The sequence below is a fragment of the Saccopteryx bilineata genome, chromosome 3 (assembly GCF_036850765.1).
Source record: "Saccopteryx bilineata isolate mSacBil1 chromosome 3, mSacBil1_pri_phased_curated, whole genome shotgun sequence".
Lineage (NCBI taxonomy): Eukaryota > Metazoa > Chordata > Mammalia > Chiroptera > Emballonuridae > Saccopteryx > Saccopteryx bilineata.
Genome location: NC_089492.1, coordinates 38,161,289 through 38,187,827, shown reverse-complemented (window position 1 = coordinate 38,187,827; position 26,539 = coordinate 38,161,289). Strand labels below are relative to the sequence as shown.

At 36.7% G+C, this 26,539-nt stretch overlaps 1 protein-coding gene across 3 annotated transcripts in view; it reads left to right on the top strand.

Moving 5' to 3' along the window:
* MTDH (metadherin) overlaps positions 1-26,539 on the top strand; it is a 74,169-nt gene that overhangs the window by 28,284 nt on the left and 19,346 nt on the right. Inside the window, exons 3-8 of one of the 3 annotated variants that reach the window (XM_066266002.1) lie at positions 8,870-8,954; positions 10,759-10,937; positions 12,329-12,392; positions 13,815-14,051; positions 16,618-16,707; positions 19,906-20,004. In XM_066266002.1, the coding sequence (XP_066122099.1) occupies positions 8,870-8,954; positions 10,759-10,937; positions 12,329-12,392; positions 13,815-14,051; positions 16,618-16,707; positions 19,906-20,004 (754 nt within the window). The remainder of the gene's footprint in view (positions 1-8,869; positions 8,955-10,758; positions 10,938-12,328; positions 12,393-13,814; positions 14,052-16,617; positions 16,708-19,905; positions 20,005-26,539) is intronic. The other 2 variants (XM_066266003.1, XM_066266004.1) reach the window with 2 other exon arrangements.

Below are 26,539 nucleotides of genomic sequence, written 5' to 3'. Positions count from 1 at the left end.
GAGAGAGAAGGGAGGGTGGAGCAGGAAGCATCAACTCCTATATGTGCCCTGACCAGGCAAGCCCAGGGTTTTGAACCAGTGACCTCAGCGCTCTAGTCTGACACTCTATCTGCTGCACTACCTCCTGGTCAGGCGCTTATTTGCATTTTTTAAACTAATTTCATAGGCATTAGAGTTTCTTAAGGAATTATCAGCCCATCCTAGTTTGTATATATTCTTTGGCAATTTTAAAATTAACAAAAGTGGCTCTAATGATTTATTTATCAAAGCTTTTTTATCGTCTGATTTTTTGTTTTGTTTTGTTTGTTTATGTGGTTTTTTTGTGTGTGTGTGACAGAAAGTCAGAGAGAGGGACAGATATGGAAAGACAGGAAAGGAGAAAGATGAGAAGCATCAGTTCTTCACTGCAGCACCTTAGTTGTTCATTGATTGCTTTTTCATATGTGCCTTAACCAGGGGGCTACAGCAAACTGAGTAACCCCTTGCTCGAGCCAGCGACCTTGGGTCCAAGCTGGTGAGCCTTGCTCAAACCAGATGAGCCCGCGCTCAAGCTGGCAACCCCGGGGTCTCGAACCTGGGTCTTTCGCATCCCAGTATGACACTCTATCTGCTGCACCACCACCTCAGGCCTGTCTAAATTTTTTTTTTTTTTTTACAGAGGCAGAGATAGACAGGGACAGACAGACAGGAACAGAGAGAGATGAGAAGCATCAATCATCAGTTTCTCGTTGCGCGTTGCGACTTCTTAGTTGTTCATTGATTGCTTTCTCACATGTGCCTTGACCGTGGGCCTTCAGCAGACCGAGCAACCCCTTGCTAGAGCCAGCGACCCCGGGTCCAAGCCGGCGAGCTCTTTGCTCAAGCCAGATGAGCCCGCGCGCGACCTCGGAGTCTCGAACCTGGGTACTTCCGCATCCCAGTCCGACGCTCTTATCCACTGCGCCACCGCCTGGTCAGGCTAAATTTTTTTAAAAGGAATCATTAGTTGTTCACAGTGCAAATGTTATTTTAAGCCACAACTCACTAAATACCTACCGTGTGATGTATTCATGGTCCATTTAACACATTTGTCTAACAGTGGATCAAAGGTATAACGGCCACCGAAACAAGAAGGTATCTTCAAACTAAAACATGAAATCGGCAACTTCACTGAATATAACAGAATTTACTATATTTTAGGATAGTTCACTTATGGGAAGATTGGCCCAACATGTGCACAAATTATTTTTCACTGCCAAACCCCTGTTCAGTACTGTTTTTATAGTATAATTTTGGCACTCATGATTGAAAAGACAAATGGACAAGGGGCCATTCCTCCTGGGAGCCTTGTGGTGGATGGTTGCTTATACTCGTTACTATACTGCTCACAAATTTTAGGGGATATTTCAAAATGAATATGAAGCTGTAAAATATCCCCTAATTTTTTGTGAGCAGTATATTACCAGTTTGATATTTACCTCATTTATCATGCCATTCTTGCTGTTGCTAACAAAAATATTTAGGGCTACAATTTAAGTAACATGGATACTCATCAACTAGAAAGCTTTGATATGCTTGCTAAGGACAGTGATCAAAGGTCACAGCATGAAACAATAATGAAATGAAATCCGGGATACAGATAAGGAGTTGGTTTTGTTCACATCTACTTCTGTACACTCATTCTTCTCTCAGGAGTTATTTTATTTATATTATGAATACATACATATACATATATATTTAACATGTAACTGACAGATTTCTTCTAATGAGACTATTATAGTGTAAATTTTTATAATATCTCTATTGTGTGTATGAGATAGAGAAGAGACAAAATGTGAAATTATAATGGAAGCCAGTAGAAAAAGGTTTACTTTACAAGCAAATTTTTAAATAACTTCTAATGTTTGAAGTGATGTCTGTCACAAATAATGTTCTAGGACGGTTTTTGAAGGGTAGTTTGCATTGTGCTACATAAGTTCCTGCTAATATGTGACGCACTATAGACTTTCTCAAGAATGCATTTCTTTTCTTTTTCATCTTTGTATATCAGTACCTATCATGAGTCATTTAATTAAAGCAAACTAAAGAATCTTTTAAAAGTATAATGAAATGTCTTATTCTCTTGCCTTTAAGAAGTTCATATTATCATTATAAAAACAGTGAACACTTGCACAGCATTGGAAATGTTACAGGAAGTTTGTGACAAATAATGAAATTCATAGCAGTATTAAATGTAGAGATTTGAGATTATGTATTTAGGGGAGAGAATGAGGGGAAGTGACAAGGATAAAGCAAATAGGTTGGAACTTGAGGTGGATTAAAGAAAAATAATGAGTACAGGTCATACATTGAACATCATCAGTAGGGGAACAGATGGTTCAGGAACAAAGAAAATCCCCCTACACACCCTGCCTGCAGCATTTTATTGTGAGAAATAATCCACAGTCAGGTAACTTGGGCAAAGATAAGAATGTTTTGAGGTGACCATCTTGTTGAAAACAAATGATTATATATGTGAATAAAAAAATGCAAGGTTGAGATTAATTTGTAAAAGACCTTATATGTCATATAAAGAAGTTACTAGATTTTATAGCTGGTAGGAAATGTCTGGAATTTTTAAACAATGGGAATGTAAATTAATTGGACTGGTGTGAATATGTTAGGAGGTGAGCATTGGGAGGGAAGCCCTTGAGGATAATAATTTCTCCTATTAGATTATGGCACAGTTTCCATAAGTAGAAACTTTTATTCAGTTCCATATACTGAGGTTCTAAAACAGTGTCAGGCACTTAGGTAGGTATTTAATAAAGCTTGATTGCCTGAAGACCATTCAAGAGCGGCAAGTATAGTGATTTTACCGTATCCATGGTGGGTGGGGTCTGACAACAAATCAGGGGTGGGGAGAGACACTGGTAACAAGAACTCTGTGTGCTCCCGGTTTTCCTTCAAAAATGTTAGCTGTAGCGGAACTGCTCAGAAGTAAGACATTCATCTCAGTTGGATGACTGGGGCAAATTAATTATATGTATGCATATTTATTAAAGTTTTTAATAGTATATTATTAAATCTCATCAGAGTGAGCATTATTTTTTTAGTTAGCTACTTCTAAAGGTATATAAAATCAAACAAAACTGAAGCCTAAGCCAAGATCATCTTTTTTGTTTTTCTGTAATCTTAGTAACAAAATCACCGTATATTTCATTATGAGTGTAATTTCTATCTTTTTTTATAGTTTCCTTCCTTTTTAAAAAAAATCATATTTATACTGCTTTGAGTTAACAATCTGCTTTCACATCTTATTAATCCTTAAAAGAAACTTGTTGTGTGAAGTTAGTAAGAATTAGTATCTCAAATAACAGTTGGGAAAAAAAGTTTAGAGTGATTTAGCCCAAATCACATAGCTAATATGTGACTAAATTTGTATTTGGAGTTAAATGTAGAAAGAGAATAGCAATTTATGAGAGCAGTCTCTGAAGTGAGAGCTAGAGTAAGTCCTGGCTTTACCACTTAATAAACTCTATGATCTCATTCTTTATGGCCTCAGTTTCCTTATCTGTAAGATGGGGTACCACTTTTAGTTAGTTCCTGTAGTTCTGCACTGTCCAGTATGATAGCTACCTACCACATGTGGCTATTCAAGTACTCTTTTCCGTACTATTTTATTAATAGTTTTTTATTGATTTACATTTTAAAATGATAGTATTTTGGATGTGTTGGGATAAATATTATTAAAATTAATGTTACCTATTTAACCTTTTAACATGTCTGCTAAAAAATTTAATGTGGCTTGCATTATTTCTATTAGACAGTGTTGCTCCAGATCAGGTGCTGACAAACTCCAGCACCCCCCAGATCCAGTCAGATGTCTGATTTTGCTAATAAGACTTTATTGGAACACAGTCATACCCATTCATTTATATACTATGTAGGGCTTCTTTCATGCTACAGTGGCAGAGTGGTGCAGTTGCTAAATGTAGAACCATATGACCAGCAAAGCCTAAATACTTACTATTTGGTCCATTATGGAAAATGTTTGCTGCTCCATGCTCCAGGCTGTGTATTGACAGATGCTCAGTGAGTTATCTTGATTTAAGGGTAGCCCTCAGAGATAGAAGAGATCCATGGAGGAGGGTGCCAGTGAGGAAAGGGCTTGGGGAGGGACTGCTAATGGTACCGTTTCTTTTAGGGGGTGATGAAAATGTTCTGGAATTAGATAATGATGGTAGTGGTGCAATTTTAAATATACTAAAAACCACTGAATTGTACACTTTTAAAAGATTAATATTATGGTGTGTGGATGATAATCTTAATTTTTAAAAAGTGGATATGAGGCTGGTTTGGTAGATGTTATAAAGCAAGACATTAAATATGATACATGTCAATGATGATAAGAATATGCAGTGACACAAACGAATGCAAGTCAACTATAGAGAATGTAAAAATAACACTGGGGAACGAAATTTTTGTTGCATGCACAGAAACACTTGTTCTTACCTAATTCAAGTGTGCTGATCTCAAGTCTGACATTAGTTTTTCTCTGTAAGCTACAGTTTTTTTTGCAATTTAAGATTTTAGGTTTTCATTTATAAAATTTTCAACATTTAGTTTAACATAATGAAGTAGAATATCTTCTTGGGCATCATCTTTGTGAAAATATTTATATAATGAGGTAAATACACTAATACTCTAAAAGATATGATTGCATCAGAATTTGTCTACAATTTCAAAATAGAACATATTAAAACACTTATTTGAATCATAAAATTTGCGCAAAACTTATTTAAATTCTATTCAGGCAAAAATTTCAGTTTGTAGCTCGTGCATTTGTATACTTGTTGAGGACAATCTCCTTTGATGCTCCAGCGGTAGTCTGCTCATCACTAATAGCTCCAAGATTTTCGGGAAACTTATCAAGGTGACTGTTCAGGAAGTAAATCTTAATGCTCATGTTACATCCAATGTTGCAGAAAGCCAACAGCATCCTTTGAACCAGAAGTTCATAGTTTTCTGCTTTTTTGGTTGCCAAGGAAGTTCTTTGTAACTGCCACAAAAGACTGCCATGCTTTCTCCTCCTTATTCATCTTCCTAGCAAATTCTTCGTCACATATGAGGATTCGAATTTGAGGTCCATCAAATACACCTGCTTTTATCTTCTCAAAAGACAAGGCAAGAAAAGCAGAAATAATATGTTGAAAGCATTCACTTTCTCTATTCAAAGCCTGAACAAATGGCTTCATTAAGCCAAGTTTGATGTGAAGTGGGGGAAAAATGATCCTGTCTTGACTAACTACAGGTTCATTCACAATATTTTGCATCCCTACTTCCAGAGCTTCACGTTTCGGCCACTCCTGTGTCCAGTATTTTTCCCGAGCTCATCTGTCCCACAAACACAGAAAGCAAGGATACTTCATGAAACCTCTCTGTTGTCCTAGCAGGAAATTTACAATTTTAAGATCCACACAAATGATCCAGTTATACTCCTCATACTTCAGTAAGTCGAGGACAATTTTTTTTTTACAGAGACAGAGAGAGGGATAGACAGGAACGGAGAGATGAGAAGTATCAATCATTAGTTTTTCTTTGCGCATTGTGACACCTTAGTTGTTCATTGATTGCTTTCTCATATGTGCCTTGACTGTGGGCCTTCAGCAGACCGAGTAACCCCTTGCTTGAGCCAGCGACCTTGGGTCCAAGCTAGTGAGCTTTTGCTCAAGCTGGCAATCTTGGAGTCTCGAACCTGGCTCCTTGGCATCCTAGTCCGACATTCAGTCCACTGCGCCACCGCCTGGTCAGGCTCAAGGACAGTTTTTATGTCATCATAATCTTCTCAAAATCTTCTCATAGATGAGTTGAATAACCAGTTGGAATAAACATTACCGTTGTGTAAAAGAACACGTTTCAGACTCCGTTTAGAGCTGTCAAGAAATAGCCACCGTTCTGTTGGACTGTAAGTGGTAACACCTAGCTGACTGAGAAGACTACTGATATCATGACAGTAAACAAAGTGTTTGTCTTCGGGGAAAAAAGTCCGCAAAAATTTGTTCACGCTTCCTGAAATGGGATACTTTAGCTGACAGGTGAAGTACATTCTTTTCTTGAAGTCTAGAGGCTAATACTCAGCCGCATTCTTTGATAGGCCCAAATCTCTTACTAAGTCATTCAATTCGGGTTGGCTAAACTGCTGAGGGGTTAATGACAACTTGGCATTAGAAGAAGACCCTTCAGATTCTACAACCATTTCCTCATATATCTTATCAAAATACACTTGATCACCATGTTCACTTTCTTCATCCTTAGAAGAAATAAAAGCATTGAAAACTGAACTGGGAGTGTCTCAGAGTGTGGGATAGGTCATATTGCTGATGGAATATTAGGATAAGTGATCATATGCCCTTTTTTCTTGCCGATGCCCTTTGTATGAATCAGACAGAAATAACAGTCACTTTTGTGGTCTTAGATTCACACCAGACCATGGGAATAACAAAAAGCATTCCTTTGCGTTTTCCTTTTGTCCAGTCATGAAGCATTTCCTCACAATTATGACATACAGTATGAGGAGTCTAATTCTTGTCTTGATCGCCAAGGGGAACTTGAAAATAGGCAATATATGCACGTGTCACAAGTGATGAAATATTGCGCCTTTGACACTGAAGTGTGTAACAGCCACATATATAACAGAAGGTGTCAGGACTATTCTTACATTTACGCCTACTCAAAGAAGCCATGATTCAATCTTAAAACAAAATAAGGGGTGTTTTTAACAGATAATAATTTTTTACTTTTTTTTTTTTTTTGTATTTTTCCGAAGCTGGAAACGGGGAGAGACAGACAGACTCCCGCATGCGCCCGACCAGGATCCACCCGGCACGCCCACCAGGGGCGACGCTCTGCCCACCAGGGGGCGATGCTCTGCCCTTCCGGGGTGTCGCTTTGTCGCGACCAGAGCCACTCTAGTGCCTGAGGCAGAGCCAAGGAGCCATCCTCAGCACCCAGGCCATCTTTGCTCCAATGGAGCCTCGCTGCGGGAGGGGAAGAGAGAGAGAAGAAGGAGAGAGGGAGGGGTGGAGAAGCAGATGGGCACTTCTCCTGTGTGCCCTGGCCGGGAATCGAACCCAGGACCCCTGCACGCCAGGCCAACGCTCTACCACTGAGCCAACCGGCCAGGGCCTAATAGTTTTTTTTGTTGTTGTTGTTTTGTATTTTTCTGAAGCTGGAAACGAGGAGAGACAGTCAGACAGACTCCCGCATGCGCTCGACCAGGATCCACCCGGCACGCCTACCAGGCGCTCTGCCCACCAGGGGGCGATGCTCTGCCCCTTCGGGGCATGCTCTGTCGCGACCATAGCCATTCTAGCGCCTGGGGCAGAGGCCAAGGAGCCATCCCCAGTGCCTGGGCCATCTTTGCTCCAATGAAGCCTCGGCTGTGGGAGGGGAAGAGAGAGACAGAGAGGAAGGAGAGGGGGAGGGGTGGAGAAGCAGATGGGCGCTTCTCCTGTGTACCCTGGCCGGGAATCGAACCCGGGACCTCTGCACGCCAGGCCGACGCTCTACCACTGAGCCAACCAGCCAAGGCCCTTAATAGTTTTTTTATACAGGCATCGTCAGAGACTTTTTTTTAGCGAGAGACAGAGTAAGGGAGAGAGATGAAAAACATCAATTCGTAGTTGTTATCACTTTAGTTTTTCATTGATTGCTTCTTATATGTGCCTTGACCAGGGGTTTCTGGCTGAGCCAGTGACCCCTTCCCCAAGTAGCAACCTTTGGACTTAGGTCAGCAGCCATGTCAATGAGCCAACGGTCAAGCCAATGACCTCGGGGTATTGAACCTAGTACTTCAGCATCCCAGGTCGACTCTCTATCCACTGTGCCACCACCATTCAAAGACAATTTTTAATTACCTTTAATAAGTCATGCCACTTGAGAATATTTGCAAATACTATAGTTTATTCATAGGAAAATCAGTTAGCTGTCATTTATTACTTACACTTACTGTTTACCCATAAGAAAGACTTCAGGAGATACAGCCTCTTTTTAGTTGTAAACAAATTTAAGATAGTATACAACTACATACATTGCTAATCTCAATAAATAGTTAAAGTAATGAACACAAAGTATAAGATAAATCACTTTAATTCTCTTCTGGAAACCCCTGAATGTAGAAATCATGGCTTTACAAAGTTTCTTAGCAAGCTTTTGAAAGGGGAATATATGATAATATTAGCAGAAGAGCATTGGCAGGCCATTCTAAAGTATCCATATCTTTTGTGTATAGTTTTTCTTAAATGAATTATTAAACATCTACCGTTTACAGATCCTAGGTATTTTCACATTGCTTTGAAGCTGATAAAATATCTACTTCATACAGTTGACTCAGTTTATTATTCATACATAGGGTATGCCAACAGTCTGCTTTATGAAATCCAAAACCAATAATCAGTACATCATCTTTCTTAACACTAGCAAAAGGTTTTTATTTTAGTGCTCTAAAAACACTATATAGTACTGTATTTATGATTTAAGTTAGGATAGGATGATGGCTAAGGGCACAGACTTTGGAGCCGGATAGACCTATTTCCTAATTTGATTCTACCATTAATGTGACCCAGAACAGCCTACTTAATATTTAACATCTCTTAAGTCTTTGTTTACTAACCTCTAAAATGTCATTGCCATTGAGTTTTATAAAGAAAAAATAAAACGAGTGTAAAGTACTTAGCATGTAGTACACTTAATAAATGGTAACCTTATCTTACTGCTATTTTAGTGGGTTAAGTTTTTTAATCAAACATTAATTTTTTTGGTTGTCAGTTTCATATTTTATTACGTATTTTACTGAATCCTATCTTTTCAGAAACATGAAATATTAAGTAACATTTTATTTTACTTTCAGTCAAAGAAAAATAAGAAGAAATCAAAGTCAGATGCTAAAGCAGTGCAAAACAGTTCCCGCCATGATGGAAAGGAAGTTGATGAAGGTACTTGAACAGTGAAAGGATTATAGAAAAAAACTTAATTCTTTTTTTTACCAAGTTGGATTATTTTGAAGCTGCATTTGTTTCACTTAATCTTTTTTTTTTTTTTTTTTTTTTTTGTATTTTTCCGAAGCTGGAAACGGGGAGGCAGTCAGACAGACTCCCACATGTGCCCGACTGGGATCCACCCGGCATCCCCACCAGGGAGCGATGCTCTGCCCATCTGGGGCGCGGCTCTGTTGCAACCAGAGCCATTCTAGAGCCTGAGGCAGAGGCCATGGAGCCGTCCTCAGCCCGGGCTTGCTCCAGTGGAGCTTTGGCTGCAGGAGGGGAAGAGAGAGACAGAGAGAAAGGAGAGGGAGAGGGGTGGAGGAGCAGATGGGCGCTTCTCCTGTGTGCCCTGGCCAGGAATCTTGTATCTACCTCTTCTTTTTAATATCTATAGATCTTAATTGTGATGTTGTTAGGGAACATTTTTTTATCTAAATTATTTAAGGATCTAATAGTGCTTTTCCTAAAAAGAACTGCCCTGAAATATAAGGTCTTGCGCCCTGGCCGGTTGGTTCAGCGGTAGAGCGTCGGCCTGGCGTGTGGGGGACCCGGGTTCGATTCCTGGCCAGGGCACATAGGAGAAGCGCCCATTTGCTTCTCCACCCCCCCTCCTTCCTCTCTGTCTCTCTCTTCCCCTCCCGCAGCCAAGGCTCCATTGGAGCAAAGATGGCCCGGGAGCTGGGGATGGCTCCTTGGCCTCTACCCCAGGCGCTAGAGTGGCTCTGGTCGCAAAAAAGAAATATAAGGTCTTGCTCAGTATCCTGAGCAAAACGCCATTTGTTTTGTCTTTGTTTCCTAGGAATGTGGTTTGGATTTTCCCCATTGTTCATACATATGATATTCCTAGAAGGCTGAATACAAAATTTTTTAGTAAGCCACTTATTATTATCACCTAATAAACCCATTTATTAATAGTTGAATATATAACACTGGCCTATTGATTTTATCAAGCAAAACTAAGGTATACAAGAAGACTTCTATATCATTTTTCTTTTTTTGACAGAGAGAGGGACAGACAGACAGGAAAGGAGAAAGATGAGAAGCATCAATTCTTTGTTGTGGCACCTTAGTTGTTCATTGATTCCTTTCTCTTATGTGCCTTGACCGGTGGGTTACAACAGACCAAGTGACCCCTTGCTCAAGCCAGCGACCTTGGGTCCAAGCTGGTGAGCCTTGCTCAAACCAGATGAGCCCATGCTCAAGCTGGAGACTTGTAGTTTCGAACCTGGGTCCTCTGTGTCCAGTCTGACGCTCTGTCCACTCTGCCACCACCTGGTCATGTGCACCTTAGGATATTCATTGCTTTCTCATATGTGCCTTGACCAGGGAGCTACAGCAGAGCGAGACCCCTTGCTCATTCCAGTGACCTTGGGCTCAAGCTGGTGAGCCTTGTTCAAACAAGATGAGTCTGCGCTCAAGCTGACAACCTTGGAGTTTCGAATCCGAGTCCTTTGCATCCCAGTTCGATGCTCTATGCACTGCGCCACCGCCTGGTCAGGCTATATCATTTTTCTTAATTCTTAAACCACATGTGAGAGATTTGATAAATAAATAATAGCAGCTAGCTCCCTAAAACAATATGAGATTAGAATAAATCTTAGGATAAATTAATATAATTAGCACTTTTGGGGTTTAGTTTAATATTTAAATTTATCATGCTATTTTGTGTGCACTGCTCCATTCCCCCCCACCCAAACTATAGTTTTTTTGTTTTCCCCTTACTGAATAACTTTCTTTTCCCCTGGGGCTATGTCAGGAACCTGGGAAACTAAAATTAGTCACAGAGAAAAACGACAGCAACGTAAACGTGATAAGGTGCAGACTGATTCTGGTTCATTGGATTCAACTATCCCTGGGATAGAAAATACCATCACAGTTACCCCCGAGCAACTTACAACTACATCATTTCCTGTTGGTTCCAAGAAGAATAAAGGTATATTAGTGAAACATAAGAGTGATGCATTAAATCCAGCTCCTTTTCATCTGATTACAAAATATTGTTACATCAAAATCTGAAATGTTTTTAACTGCTTACATCATTGTACTGATACCATTTTAGCAAGAGCATGGTAGACTGTGTATTGGTTTATCTGATTCCATCAGTGGTAACTTGTTACATATTGCATAATAAACGGCCTGTTAAATTAAAATTGCCTTTGTGCCTTGAGTCACATGAGAAAATAATGTTGCCTCTTTTTTCTGTGTATCGCTTGCCCCAATACATCTCCATTTCTTGACAGTACATTAAATGCAATTGTTTGTCACCCTTCTGCATGTGGGTTTTTTCACTCCAAGATGAAATATGCATGTTCTGGTAGTGCAGGTACTATCTGGATTTCTTACCACCCCAACTTTTTGACAATGTCATAATGTGTTTGATGAAGCTAGACTGGAGCTTAAGAGGTTTTTGACCTAATGTTCTACCCAAGGATCTCTAATGCTCAAATTATCTAATACAGATGGCTTTTTGGTAGCTCTTTACATTGCTTTATTTTTACCCTGGAGACAGCAGTCTGCAGAGTGATCCTTTTCATCTTGCTTCAAGGCATTACTTACCTTCCTTCACCTTTCTACTAATTGTCTCACCACTGCACACTTGTCTTCAGGTCACTTCCTTGGCCTCGCTACCCTTTATTCTTTTGCTTGATGATGTGGTGTAACTTACTGCTTTGGTACAGCAGTGACTTCTACTTATCCATTTTCACTGTTGTATATTAGCCATATTTGAGTGTTTCTGTTGGTAACCCATTATCCTCTGTCTGGCACATACCTTCCTTGCTAGCACAATCCTCTGTCATGCTGGCTTTTTGATACATTGTGATTTTTATGCTTTTTTGCATCAGAAAAATAGTATCTTTGATATAACATGTCCTCTCACCCGTTGCCATATTTCCTAAGCCCTGCTCCCAAATACTGCCTAAATTTTTTAGTTGATGTGTTTGCTTCCAGGATTGTGGAAACAGCAGCTGGTATTGTGGTGGCAAAGTTGAGTCCAGTTACAGAGTCCATTTCTCCAGTTCCTACCTAAAAGAATCCTGGTAACCATTAAAGAACAGCAGACTATTTACTTGGGCAGTTTCTAGGTCCTTTGTTGGCATTTTAGTTGACTAGGAATATGATAACTAAAGAACCCAATTATTTAAAAGGACATGTGAAATAACATTGTTGAGTTTTTTTAAATGGCTCTTTTCTCGTGTAAGAATTTAGTGCTTGAAGGAGAAATTTATTATAAACAGTAAGAAAATTAATTTGTATTTTACTCCTAATTTATTGTGCATGGTGTCCTATTTAGTATCAAATAAATTTTACTTTTATTTCAACCGGGTGATTCTCATCTAAATGTTCAAGTTAGCAACTTTAAGTCTGGAAAAGGAGATTCTACACTTCAGGGTGAGAGAAATTACATGTAACTTAAATTGAAGGCCCATCAAAGTATAAACTGGTATACATATCTCTTTCCTCACAAGAATAACACAGAAGGGGGGAGGCTTAATAATTTTTAATTACCAAAGTAATATCATCACAGTCTAGAGATTTTGGAAAATAGATAATAAGTAAAATCACTCCTGCTTCTAACAGTCTTTGGTATGTTCTAGTTGTTTCCCCCTCCTCCATATGTAAAAATATTCTTTTAGTAATAGTTTATAAGCAATTTTGATTCTTGTTTGCCTCACTTAAGCCAATGTAGAAAAGAAGGATATTTTTTGGACTTAGGTTTAATATAGATGTATATGGGCTATAGGACTTTTCTACTATTTATTAAGAAAAAAAGTCTTAATACCTATAATCTTTTAAACTGCTTCCTTAACACTATCAAGTATTTCACAGTAAGTAGAGTATAGTCTAAAGTTATCCAGTGCTTCAAAATAGAAAATATACTTTATTTACTTGTTTATGATAAAGATTAAATTAAGTAGAGTGGTATACTTCACCTAAAAACTTAAAGTGTTACAGTAACATAATTCAGAAATGAAAAGGCACCACTCATTTTAGGCTTGTTCCTAACACTGTCAGGTTTCTTCATTTCCATCATTCTGAACCCTGGCTATACATTGCAGTCATCTAGGAAGGTTAGAAAACAGCATACATGTATGCAAAAAGAAATGTGTACTTACATATGCACACACACCTATGTGATTTATATATACATGCAGACACTCAGGTACATATATCTGCATACAGTTGTATAAATACTGATGTCTGGGCTCCACCCTTAGAGATTCTGTTTTTAATTCCTCTGGGCTGAGAGGCTCTAGTATCTACTTTTAAGAAAATTTTCACATGATGAAAGTCTAGGAGCAGGCTGGATATAACATGAAGTTACTTTCCATTTCTAATATAAGTAATGTGGCAATAATTATCCTTCATGCATGAAGAAAAAAAAGAAAATTTTCAATTGGTTTTAATATGGAGCCAGGTTTTAGAAATACTGCCTCATAGTATGTATGTAAATATTTAAGGAAAGAACCTGTAACTAAGGTCTATATTTTTAGTAGGTAAGTATTCTGAGAATACCAGTTTGTTTTTTTCTGTTTGTTCTGTTGTACTTCCTTTGAACAAATCATTCTGCTATTAAAAATATTACTGAATATATATATATTAAGTTTAAATCTCCTGTTTTTAAATTTAAAGTCATCCATGGTGGTCATGCCATTTTTTAAATTCTTCATTTTTATCTTTCAAGCTCAAGCTATGTAAAAGACAGTATGGGAAAGTAATAAGTGATAAATATAGACTGGGCAACCCTAGAAATTTGAAAAGATCCCAGTTTTAACAAGGAACCATGTACCAATTTTTAATTTTTCTTTTTAGTTTCTTCAGGATTGAATGAAAACTTTACTGTCAATGGAGGAAGCTGGAACGAAAAGTCTGTAAAACTATCCTCACAGATCAGTGCAGGTGAGGAGAAGTGGAACTCTGTTTCACCTGCGGCTGCAGGCAAGAGGAAAAGTGAGCCGTCCGCTTGGGGGCAGGACCCTGGAGACACTAATGCAAATGGAAAAGACTGGGGAAGGAGTTGGAGTGACCGCTCAATATTTTCTGGCATTGGTAAGAAATGTTAGAAAATTTTAAATTCATTTTAAAATTGCTTATCTGCTACATTGTGAATTTTCCAGGAATGAAAAAAAAATCCATGAATTAAAAAATAAGTAATGCCATACAGAAATAATAGCAATAATAAACTCATCTCAGGTCCTTCACATGGAACAAAGTGGCAGCTAAGTAAATAATAGTATTTATTATTTGCTCTTAACTTAATGCTTTTACATCTATACTATACTTTATCTAAAACTTATTTAAACTTAACACATTTGATTACCCATGTATACAACTGGTATAGTTGTATTTTTAGTGATGTAATAAGTATAATGTGTGAGCAGTCTTTTTGATTAATTTCGGTAGTTTACTGAATTTAAATAAAAATAGTAAATGGCAGTACAGTTTATAGTAACCATTTACATACTGTTTATAAGTTGCCTATTTGTAATTAATTTTTCCCCTGGGTTTTAAAGATAAAAATCGGTAGTTGAGCTTTTTTCTGTTGAGAGCCATCAAGCTAAAATCAACTTAGTTTCAGGTGTGTGTGGTGTGTGTACATTATAGAAAAGAAATCTATGTTTAATATAGAGAATTGCAGAAAAAGAAGGAAAAAACCCACACCACCTATTACCATACCACTCAGTGCCAACTACTGTTTTGTTTTGTTTTTAACCTATGTACAATTTTTTTTACATAATCCAAATCAAATTTGTTCCTACCTCCCATTTAATATTGTAAAATAAACATTTTTCTTTTTACATTTTTATTTAATGGCCCTATAACATAATTGTATAAGCAAGCATAGCAGTTTGTAACTATTTGCATGTTACCAGAGAAAAAATTTTCTTTCTTATTTGCCATTTTAATAACATTGCATTGAATATCTTTGTTTTGGGGTTATTTCATTAGGATAGATTCTTGGGAGTGATACTGGATTAAAGGGAATATGAATGTTTACAGTGCTACACAACATGTTGTCAATGTATTTTCTCAGAGAATTCTAATTTATATATCAGCGTCAGTATGAGTGCCATTTGTCATATGCTGACCAGGGTTGTGTGTTCTTATTTTTAAAAATCCTAACTGATAAGCTAAAAATACATAAATTGTTTGGGCTTACTTTTTTAAATGAATAATGAGGTTGAATGCTTTTCACAACTTTCTTGATCATGTCTATTTCTTTTATGAATTGTCTATTTGTGTTCTTTGCCTATTTGTGTAATGGCTTCTTAGTGTTTTTTTTTTTTAATTAAGTTGTAATTCTTGTGCATCAAAAATAGAATTTTTCTGTTGTGCTTGATGCAGATAATTTTTATTAGTGTATATTTTTTAAAGTAGGAAAAAGCATAATCAAATGTCAAAATAACCTGGAGATGTTTTCTCTGAACATATGTACCCTGATTTATCCATGTCACCCCATTAAAATTAATTTTTTAAAAATTCAGATATTAAAAAGTAGAAAAAACTGTTCTTCCTACGTTATTTGCTTTTCTCATCACTTTTAAGCTTGGAAAGATTGATGTTGACTAATGTTGCCAAGAAGAAAACGAGATTATATACTAACACTGTTCTTAAACTTGTTTCCCCTCCTCCCCCTGCAATGTCCAAAAATTGTGTAGAAATACCAAAATTTGGAAGAAGAGACAATCCCTAAATTCCCAGCCTCATTTCAGCAGTGAAGAAAGCGTCAATTTCTATACTGTAAAGAATCCTTTCACATTTAATAAAAGAGATGGTCAATTTTTATCAATTAATATTAAGAACTGTGACCATATAAGATATTTGCAACTTACTTAAAAGCTATGTAGCATTTTCATAGTTAGGACATAAATTTGTTGGTTCATATTTAATGTTGCTGCAAATAACAGCACATTCGAGTTCCTGCCTAGATGGATTAGGACCTTTGTTAAAATTGGAAGGGAACTATAAAATTAGGTTTTCTGTGAGTCACTGAGAAGAGTCAGGTGTGACTGGCATGATAGATGTATATGTTCCTTAAAATGTTCACATATAAATAAGAAATTGCTTGGAAATATTGAGAAGATAGCGTGGTGTCATCAAATGAGCATGGACTAGCTCAGATCAATTTGGTATGAATCCCTGTCTTTCCATATACTGGCTTTATGGAAATTAGACTAATAACTTAACCTCCTGTATGAACTTCATATTATAGTACTTGTGAGGGTTGGCTGGCTGAATGAATGTCAAGTACCAAGTTCAGTGCCCAAAGTCATAGCTTAATTATGGTAAATAATAAGGTAGCTTGTGGTGGTAGAAAGACATGAACAGGCTTTGGAAATCTGCTTAAGTTCTAGTCTTGGCTCAGCTGTTTTCTAGCTGTCAGCAAGTTACTTAACTGCTCTGAAACGTTGCCTTGCTGGGTTGCCCTAGGATTAAAAGCGGTTGGTGTAAAGAGCCCACTACCTAGTAGACATTCAGTAAATAGTAGCTATTGCTATATTAAGTGGTTCTGATTTCTAAGGTTATATAATATTATCATAGTTTTAAATCTGTACATATCTTTCGAGTTTCATTGCAAATTGAAGGTTCCAAGTGACGTTCTTTATTTTAACAGCTGCTTGGTCTAGTGTGGATAGGGGAATGAATACCTCTGAACAGAATTCTGCTTCTTTTGCATCTCTCACACTTAACTCTGCTGTTTCTGGTATGTGAAAACAGTCTTTCATTCAGTTAACAAAAAATTTCTTTTAAAATTTTTAATTTTAGTTCTTGCTATTTGAAAAAATAATCAGCATCAAGTACTGCTATCAACATAAATAATAGATATATATAAAGGAGCAGAGGCCTTAATAACAGGGAAAGAAAGACCTAAATTCTTAATCTGCAAGTGATTTAGTTCCTTTCTGTAGTGGAGATAAGATTGTGTCTTACCATAACTGGAAGTGCTCTGGCGCTCAGACAAGTGCAAATGGAAGGCTTTCCTTTCAGGGTGAAGATATTCTGTTAATAGCATACTACTACCATACTTCTACTTGCAGTTTGGCGTCTGTTTCTGTTTGCCTTTGGCATTGTTTACAGTGAAGCCTTTCAGGCTATAGGACCCTCAATGACTCTACTTTGAGCATATGTTGATGAGAAAGTACGTTATTACTAATAAACTTCTATAAATTCAGCATAACTTAAATAGATATACCTTTTATTAATCATCTAAAAGCTATATATACTTAGCAAATATTACTTAAACATGGGAGAAGTTTAGTTTGTAATGTTTGGTTAATGTTGGAATTCATGAACCCAGTGTCTTAATTATGTAGTTCGACAGTGTCTGGAGTCACTATTTTAGAATAGGGGTCAGCAAACATTTTCTGGAAAGAGACCAATAATAAGTATTTGAGGCTTTTTGTAAGCCATATTGTTATCTCTGTTGCAACTACTTAATTCTGCCATTGTAACAGGGAAGCAGCCAGAAATAATATATAAATAGAGGAGTGTATTGGGTTTTAAATATTATTCTTTTAATTTTTTTTTTCAGCCATTTAAAAATGTGATGCTATTCTTAGCTCATAAAGTATACAAAAAAGGGGTGGCTAGATTTGGCCTCTGAGTCATAGTTTGCCATTCTTTGGTCAACATTTCACTTCCAGGGATACAAGTTAATTGTTTCCTTTATTTGGCAACTTTGTGCAACACAGATTCTATTCTCTTCATATATTCAGAGAAAGTAGCATGGGCTGCTAAAGAAATAGCAAGTGTTACTATAGGTTAGTGTGCTAATTATATAATTATATATGAATTTGATAGTGTTACTCTTAAAATTTACACAAAAATATGTAACTATTTTGAGTATATATCAAGCAGTTATATTAGTGAAATGCTAGTAAAATTAGCTAGCATTTATAAGGACTTTGATCAGAGGAAGTGATTGTGTCTTTTATGCAAACAGGTATTTTTCTTAACCATTTCTTTATTAAAGTGGGCCTGAATCTAAAGTATCAGAGTCACCTAAGGATTCTGATACATTTGGAAATTCTTATTCAGAAGGCATGGAATAAATATACCTTGATGGAGAATATTTGCATTCTGAAATGAATTTGTGGCTATGAGCAAGGGTCTTTGACCTGACACCCATGAATTTATATGTCCCATACTCTATGCAAATTTTGTATAAGTTCTGGACAGTAGTCTACCATAGCTATTATCAGATTCCTAAAGGACTTTGTGACCCCACCACCTATGCTCCATATGCACATCCCCCCAAAATATGTAAAAACAGAAAAAACTTGGAAGACAATAGTTGATCCTTGAACAACATAGGAGTTTGAGACAGTGAGCTTTTCCCGCTCCCCACTTAGCTGCATATAACTTTTGATTCACCCAAAACTTGATAGCCTGCTGTTTACCAGAGCCTTACTGATAACATAAACAGTCTATTAACACATATTTTGTATGTTATATGCATTACATGCAGAGGTCCCTCATCTGTTGCGGGGTTAGGTTCCAGAACCCCCACAATAGGTGAAAATCTGCCAAGTAGCAACCTTATGTTTATTTTATTATTTATATATATATTTACATATATTTTAAGTCTTTATAAACCTTCCCCGCACTCTTATAAACCTTTCCAACATTGTTATTAACCTTTCTCACACTTATTTTACTGCAAAAATAATTTAAAATAATAAATATATAAAAATACCTGTATACTGCAGAATCCCACAATATAGCGAAAAATCCACAGTACACAATTAGACATATACAATTTAAAAATCTGTGATACAGTGAGACCCCAAAAAGTGAACCACAATGTGACGAGGGACAATACTACATTCTTACAATAAAGTAAGCTAGAGAAAAGAACATTTTAAAAAAGAAAATATTTGCAACATATTTATTGAAAAAAATTCTTGAATAAATGAACCCACATCATTGAAACCCAGGTTGTTCAAGGATCAACTGTATTCTCATTAAATGCACCTGAATTTAATTTGGTCTCTAAACTACTAACCTAACTCTTATCTCTCTGGCTTCTCACTGCCTCAGCTCTCTACGACAGTGGTCCCCAACCTTTTTTGGGCCACGGACCGGTTTAATGTCAGAAAATATTTTCACGGACCGGCCTTTAAGGTGGGACGGATAAATGCACAAAATAAAATTATGCGACCAGCGTAAAAACTGGTATTTTTAAATATAATTGTTGAACTTACGAGACAAATGTCAAGAGTGAGTCTTAGATGGATGTAACAGAAGGAGTCTGGTCATTTTTAAAAAATAAAATGCAGTTCAGACTTAAATATAAATAAAATGGAAATAATGTAAGTTATTTATTCTTTCTGTGCGGACCGGTACCAAATGGCCCACAGACCGGTACCAGTCCTCAGCCCGGGGGGTTGGGGACCACTGCTCTAGGATAATCATGTATCTCTCTCTTCTTTAACTTTTTACCTTAGGCAGAAGGTTCTAGCAAACTCAAGACATTTTCTAGTTCTTTCCTTCAGGGTTCTAGGATATAGGCTACCCTAAAACATCCAGAATTTCTTTTATGCTTTATTATTTTCTCAATTAAAAAGAAAAATAAAACAACTTTTTTGAACTTTTAAAATCTGTAAGTAACTAGTTTGAAGAATATAATATAAAAGACAACATCTAATGGATTGTTTTTAGGGAAAATATATAGTTCTGATCAGTGAATTAGATCAAGTGATTATCATGCCTAATCTAAAATTACCCTTAATTCTTTTTTTTTTTCTTAACTCTTTTATAACGTCTGAATTTTTCTTTTAGGAGAAATGCAAAAATAATAATAATAATAATAAGCATCCGTGTGCAAAGTATAGAACTATTGTTATTGAAACATCATTAGAAAATTCCATTTTTAATTTTATTGCATTCGTTTTCATTTAAGGGTCTACTGCTGAGCCAGTCTCTCAGTCTACCACCTCTGATTATCAGTGGGATGTTAACCGTAATCAGCCCTATATCGATGATGAATGGTCTGGGTTAAGTATGTCCTTTTAAACATTATCAGTTTTTGGTTTTTTTGTTTGTTTTTTGTTACTTTTTTCAGAATTTTCTTTCTAGCATCCTGAATTCATGCTTTATGCTTTAATTTTAATTGCCTTTTAGGTATTAGTAGTATAGTTTAATACCCAAGTGCACTACTTGTAAACTGATTATTGAATACCTGTACAATTAGAACTAAATTCACTTTTCATGATTGAGATGCTATTTATACATGAAATTTTCTTATAGTTGCTCTGGTTTTTAAATTTTTGTTTTAAATGAATGTTCTGTTTCTCTTTGTAGTTTTAGTATAATAGAGTAATAGAATATACAGGAATGGCTATAACTTTGTGAGGTGTGCAGGGTTTTTTATTGGTACGCAACCATTTGTTTAGCCTAATTTTCAATAGAAGCCTAAGGAGATTAAAGGCAAGAGTTATTTTTAAAGAATAAAAAAAAGAGTAAAGGGAAAATACTAGGGTTTTTATGTTCAAAAAGCTCATGCTATCTTAATTTTTTTAATTGGATTTTTTCCCTTCTAACTCCAAACCTCAGAATTTACTCCTTTTCAGAATTTTATGGCACCTTATTTTCTGTTATTTATTCAGCACTTACCTTTTGGGATTTTCTCCCATTTTGGTCTTTATAAAAAAGTATTTTAAAAAATATGTTTTGTTTCTTCAAGTAGAGTTGAAACTCTCTGAAGAACTTTCACTCTTACCTCCTCAGTACTGACTGCAGCATTTTTACATCGATGTTCCGTAGTAATAATGATAAAAGCAAACACGTGGCTATGTGCCAGGCACCAGTCTAATTAAATCTTGTAAATATTATTAATTTAATGCTTATAATAGTTTTATGAGGTAGGTATTATTTTTTCCATACTTTTACTGTATTAAGAACCTGAGGCAAAGAAAAGTTGTCTAACTTTCGCCAAGCCACACAGCTGGTTAAGTGGAGGAGGTGGTACCAGACTTTTGTAGTCTGGCTCCAGGGTTCATGCTCTTAACCGCTGCATGGTTCAACTTTAATGATGATTGTAATCACGAGGGTAAGATGAAAACAGCACAAGGATTAGTCCGTACACTGATTAGTCTCTAAGTCAGTTGAAGCACAGTTCTTATAGATTAAGGGAGATGAAGTTTTAAATATAGATCAGGAAGGGCCATGTTGTGAAAAGTCTTGTATTGCCGACTAAAGATTAGGGAGGATGGGGTTGTAGTTACTAGTTTAGAAGGTATACTCTAATTCTAATCCTGACTTTAAAATGTAGTATCTCAGCCTTACCTGTGGTGGCGCAGCGGATAAAGCATTGACCTGGAATGCTGAGGTTGCCGGTTCAAAACCCTGGGCTTCCCAGGTCAAGGCACATATGAGAAGCAACTATGTAGTACGAGTTGATGCTTCACACTCCTCCAACTCTATCTTTCTCCTCCCCTCCTCTCTCTCTCAATTCAATAAGTAAAATGTACCTCATATAGCTTGGACTTTGTTACTTGCAATCTAGATGAGCTGTAAAATGGGACAAATAATGTTATATCTCTATATTATACTTCTGTAGATTTTTGAGATGTTTTAATGAGGTATTGAATGAAAATGAAAGCTCTTTGTAAATTATAAAGTATCTTATAAATCCAAGGTATTACAAAGATGTGAAAGCACTGTTTTTGGAAAACACATCTGTACTTTGGGAAGAATGATCAGTATGTGCTGAATAGAATTGAGTAATTATAGAAACAATAGGAGTAATTTTAAGAATATAGCAGTGAGGTGTCTTGGGCAGCTGTGTGCTGAAGAAAACTGAGCAAACAAATCTATCTAGGCTTCCCAACTTGGGCAGAAGAGCTCTACTTTTATCTATCTCAGAACTCTTGTAATACAGAAAATATGATTGGCTGCTAAAATAAAAGACAAAAAACATGTGTCCGTGTGACTGTGCTGAAAGTAGTAAGTATCAGGAACATCACCTTTCTCAAGTTTGTTATGCTATATTTGCAGTCATTTAGTTCCGAAATTTCTCTTTAACTTGATTTCCTCTATGAATTTTATTTTTTGTGTTATCATCTTTAATGTGGCTATTTTTTGTGCTCAGTGAATTTATTTATTCTAAATTTGTACAGGGCGTGATTTAGTATTAGAGATTACTAATCCATAAACTGTATATACTAGCTTTACAATTAACAGTGTAATATAATTAATATATTGGCCCTCTGTTTTGAGGCATAGACATCATTATCTGACAAAACAGCATTGATTCTACCCAGGCACTTACTATAAGATGCTAAAGTACAGCATCTTATTTTTTAAGGGCAGATGTTAATCTATCAATTATCTCCTCATACAAGAGTAAGTATCATCATCATAACCCCTATTAAAAAAAGGGAATATTTTGAATAGAACTTTGATTTTATTGTCATAGCATAGTGAAATCTATGCTGTGGGTTAAGAACATGAGCTTTGAGGACTATCTGGGTTTAAATCTTACTGCTTTGCCCTTGCCTTAGGCAGGTACATGATGGTCCTATTCCTGTTTCATCAAATGTAGAAATAGTAGTACTCCTCTCCCACCCCCATTTAGAACACTGCCTGATGTTCTAATATTCTAGTAAATATTCTATACATGCTATAGTGCTATTGCTGGTATCATTTTCTAGGGGCAAAATTAGTCTGCTCTGTGGGGTTAATTGGTATTGTGTGTTCAAACACTGGAGAATATCTTTTTAATATAACTCTCTTGTTTTATTAAAGTTAAAACTGAATGACGTTCTGACAAGAAACATCTGACAGCTATTTTGTTCTTTTTTTTTTTTTTTTTTTTTTTTTTTTTTTTTTTTTTTTTTTGAGAGGAGGGGAGCTAGACTACTGCATGCACCCAAACCAGGATCCACCCAGCAACCCCCATCTGGGGCTAATGCTCAAATCAACTGAGCTGTCCTCAGTGCCCAGGCCAACTCGAACCAGTCGAGTCACTGGCTGCGAAAGTGGAAGAGAGAGAGAAGGGGGAGAGGGAGAAGAAGAGAAGCAAATGGTTGCTTCTCAAGTGTGCCCTGACTGGAAATAGAACCTGGGACATCTGCATACCAGGCCAGTGCTCTATTCACTGAGCAACCTGGCCAAGGCTGCAGTTTTCTTACTGAGGTAAAATAGAGATTTGTTATGAGATGCTTAAACTTAAAACATTATACCAGAAGCAAATTAAATGGGAAGAAAATTGCTTACCATTGAAAGCTAGCATGGTTCTTTGAAAAGACATTGGCAAACTAATGGGGGAATTTTGAGAAATAAGAAATTACTCTTATAAATGGAGATACCTATACTATGAATGAAACTATACAGTTTTAAGGAAACTATGGCTGGCCCTGGCTGGTTGGCTCAGTGGCAGAGCATCAACCCAGCGTGTGGAAGTCCAGAGTTCAAATCCCAGTCAGGACATAGAAAAGAAGCGACCATCTGCTTCTCCACCGCTTCCCCTCCCCCCCGTCTTTCTTTCTTTTCTCCTCCTGCAGCCATGGCTTGAATGGTTCGAGTAGGTTGGCCCCAGGTGCCGAGGATGGCTCCATGGCCTTGCTTTGGGCGCTAAAATAGCTTGGTTGCTGAGCAACAGCAGCAGCTCCTGGTGAGCAGAGAATCACCCCATAGAGAGTTTGCCGGGTGGATCCCAGCTGGGGCACATGTGGGAGTCTGTCTCTCTGCCTCCCTGCCTCTCACTTAAGAAAATAAAATAAAATAGGAAGCTATGTCTAAGAAGTTTATTAGCACATTAGTCCCATGCATGAATCTTAATAATTATGTGTTGAGAAGTCTCCTGGTGACAGTTTTTAGGTTTTAGTGATTGAGCTATTGTTGTAAAATAGTTTTATTTGATCCTAGTTAATTTTTTAAAAAACTGAGAATAAAAATTACTAAAAATGTTTTATAAAGCCAATAGAGATTATGTTTCTGTTAATGTTCTTACATAAGTTAAACCATAATATAGTTAATCCTCAAACTTTATGACCATCTAAGTCTTTAAAAAAATAATTTTACTAAGTACTTCACTAGATTTTTATCTCCAATCCACACACCATATTCGTTAAGAGAATATGTTATTCACTGATCTAAACTTATTTTCTTAATAAAAGAAAATAAAGTGTCTTTTATGACAAGAGGCCTTTGAGATCTGCTCATGGACAGCAATTTTCTAAATCTGGGTTTCTTATTTGTGAGGTTTAGGCAAAACCAATGAGCTTTCACATTCAAATCTTCTAACAGTATTGTTAATGAATGCTTGATATAAGATGAGCAATTGGTTCTAGACATCTACTAGATTTCTATATATTTGTAAAATGATTTCTACATTAAGACATTGTAAATGTGTCTAATGAGATTTATCAGGATTATGATAAATAAATTAATTGTATATGCCTGATAGCTTAGAAACTGGTTTTTCTTTGTTTAAAAAAATAAAAGCTTTCTGCATTGCTATGAACTCCATTACATATATCTCATGTAATTCCATCAACAATCCTATGAAGTTGGTATATATAGCCCATTACAGTTAAGAAATTTAACAAGCCTGCCCTGGCGGTGGCACAGTGGCTAAAAGATCAAACTGAGACTCAGAAGACCCAGGTTCAAAACCCCAAAGTCTCTAGCTTGAGCCCAAAGGTCACTGGCTTAAACAAGGGGTCATTTGCTCTGCTGTAGCCCCCTGATCAAGGCACATAATAGAAAGCAGTCCATGAACAAGTAAGGAGCCACAACAAAGAATTGATGCTTCTCATCTCCCTTCCTGTTTCTCTGTCCTTATCTGTCCCTCTCTCTGTCACACACAAGAAAAAAGAAAAGAAAAAGAAATTTAACAAAAATCCCATAATTATTAAGTAGGAGAGCAATATTCAGATAAGAAACTGACTGTAAGGTCCATGTTCTTAACCTGTTAATGCTGGGTAGTACTGGCTCAGGATACCTGCTTATGTTAGTCAGTTCAGAAACATAGGAAGAGACTGCTTTTTTGTAATGCATTTCGCACTTGTAATTTCTTGTTCCATGTTTTTCATCCACTAGACTATGAATTCTTGCTTACATTTTCAGTCTCTCCCTATCCTCTAGTGGTTTAGCCCTTCTTCTTCCTTTCTACACTGCCTGTGACAGAATCTATCGCTCTGTCTGATACACTTCACTATCTTCATCCCTGAATAGACTTGAGATCCGTGGGGGTGGGAGGCATTATGTATGAATATAATGATTTTTATTCTCTGGTACCTACCTAGCTTAAGTTCTAGTATATAGTAAGTGCTTAATATGATGAAATTCCTGTAATTCCACTGCTAAGATATATTTATTGTTAATGTATTATTTCCTTCTGTCTATTCCTGCTGTAAATTTTAGATTATACAGTTTTGTCTATGCTTTTTTCTGTGAGGTTTTACCCAGATTGTTATATATTCTTTTAAAACATAAGTTTTAAAGCCTTTATGAGGATGTATTATAATACCTCCCCTTTTAACAAAAATAATAGAGTTCACATGGAAAAATAAGAAGAGCAAAGAAAATAAGAGTAATGCTGACATATTTGTTTTCCTAGATACTAAAATGTATTACAGAATTATATTATGTATGGATTATCCCAGGAATAGATCATTAGAATAGAATAGAAATTCCAAAATGGACTGAAGTGTATGTGAAAGAATTTAGTACTTGATGAAAGTAGCATTTGGCATTAGTGGGAAAAGATTGGATTTTTTAGTAAAGCAGTATTAGAATTCTAGACTTAATTTAGAAATAAATTCTAACCTTTCTCATCTTAAAACAGTGTAAATGAAACCTGGCTATAAGTCGTCATTACAGGAGTATATATGCAAGAATGTCCTAGAAGAGGAAGGAAGAATTAACTTTGAAAGATACTTATTTAATCAGGGTAAAGCCAAAGAATGGTTGTCTTTTTAGAGTAAGCCAGTGATAGCTCCCCAAAGCTAAAATTTAGTGCCTCCTAGACTGAAAGAAAAGAATTTAGAAGTCAAGAATAAAAACTTATTCATGAGCCTGACCAGGAAGTGGTGCAGTGGATAGAGCATTGGACTGGGATGCGGAAGGACCCCGGTTCAAGACCCCAAGGTCACCAGCTTGAGCATAGGCTCATCTGCTTGAGCAAAAAGCTCACCAGCTTGGACCCAAGGTCGCTGGCTCGAGCAAGGGGTTACTCGGTCTGCTGAAGGCCCGTGGTCAAGGCACATATGAGAAAATCAATGAACAACTAAGGTGTCACAATGAAAAACTGATGATTGATGCTTCTCATCTCTGTCCGTTCCTGTCTGTCTGTCCCTATCTATCCCTCTCTCTGACTCTGTAAAAAATTAAAAAAAAAAAAATTTATTCATGAGAATAGGATAATAGAAGCCCTGAAAGTGACTCACATGTTTTGGAATGAAGATACAAGTATTAAAAGAGGAGAGGGCCTTGGCTGGTTGCTCAGTGGATACTGTCAGCCCATCATGATGTCCCAGGTTCAGTCTCTGGTCAGGGCACACATGAGAAGCAACCATTTGCTTTTCTTC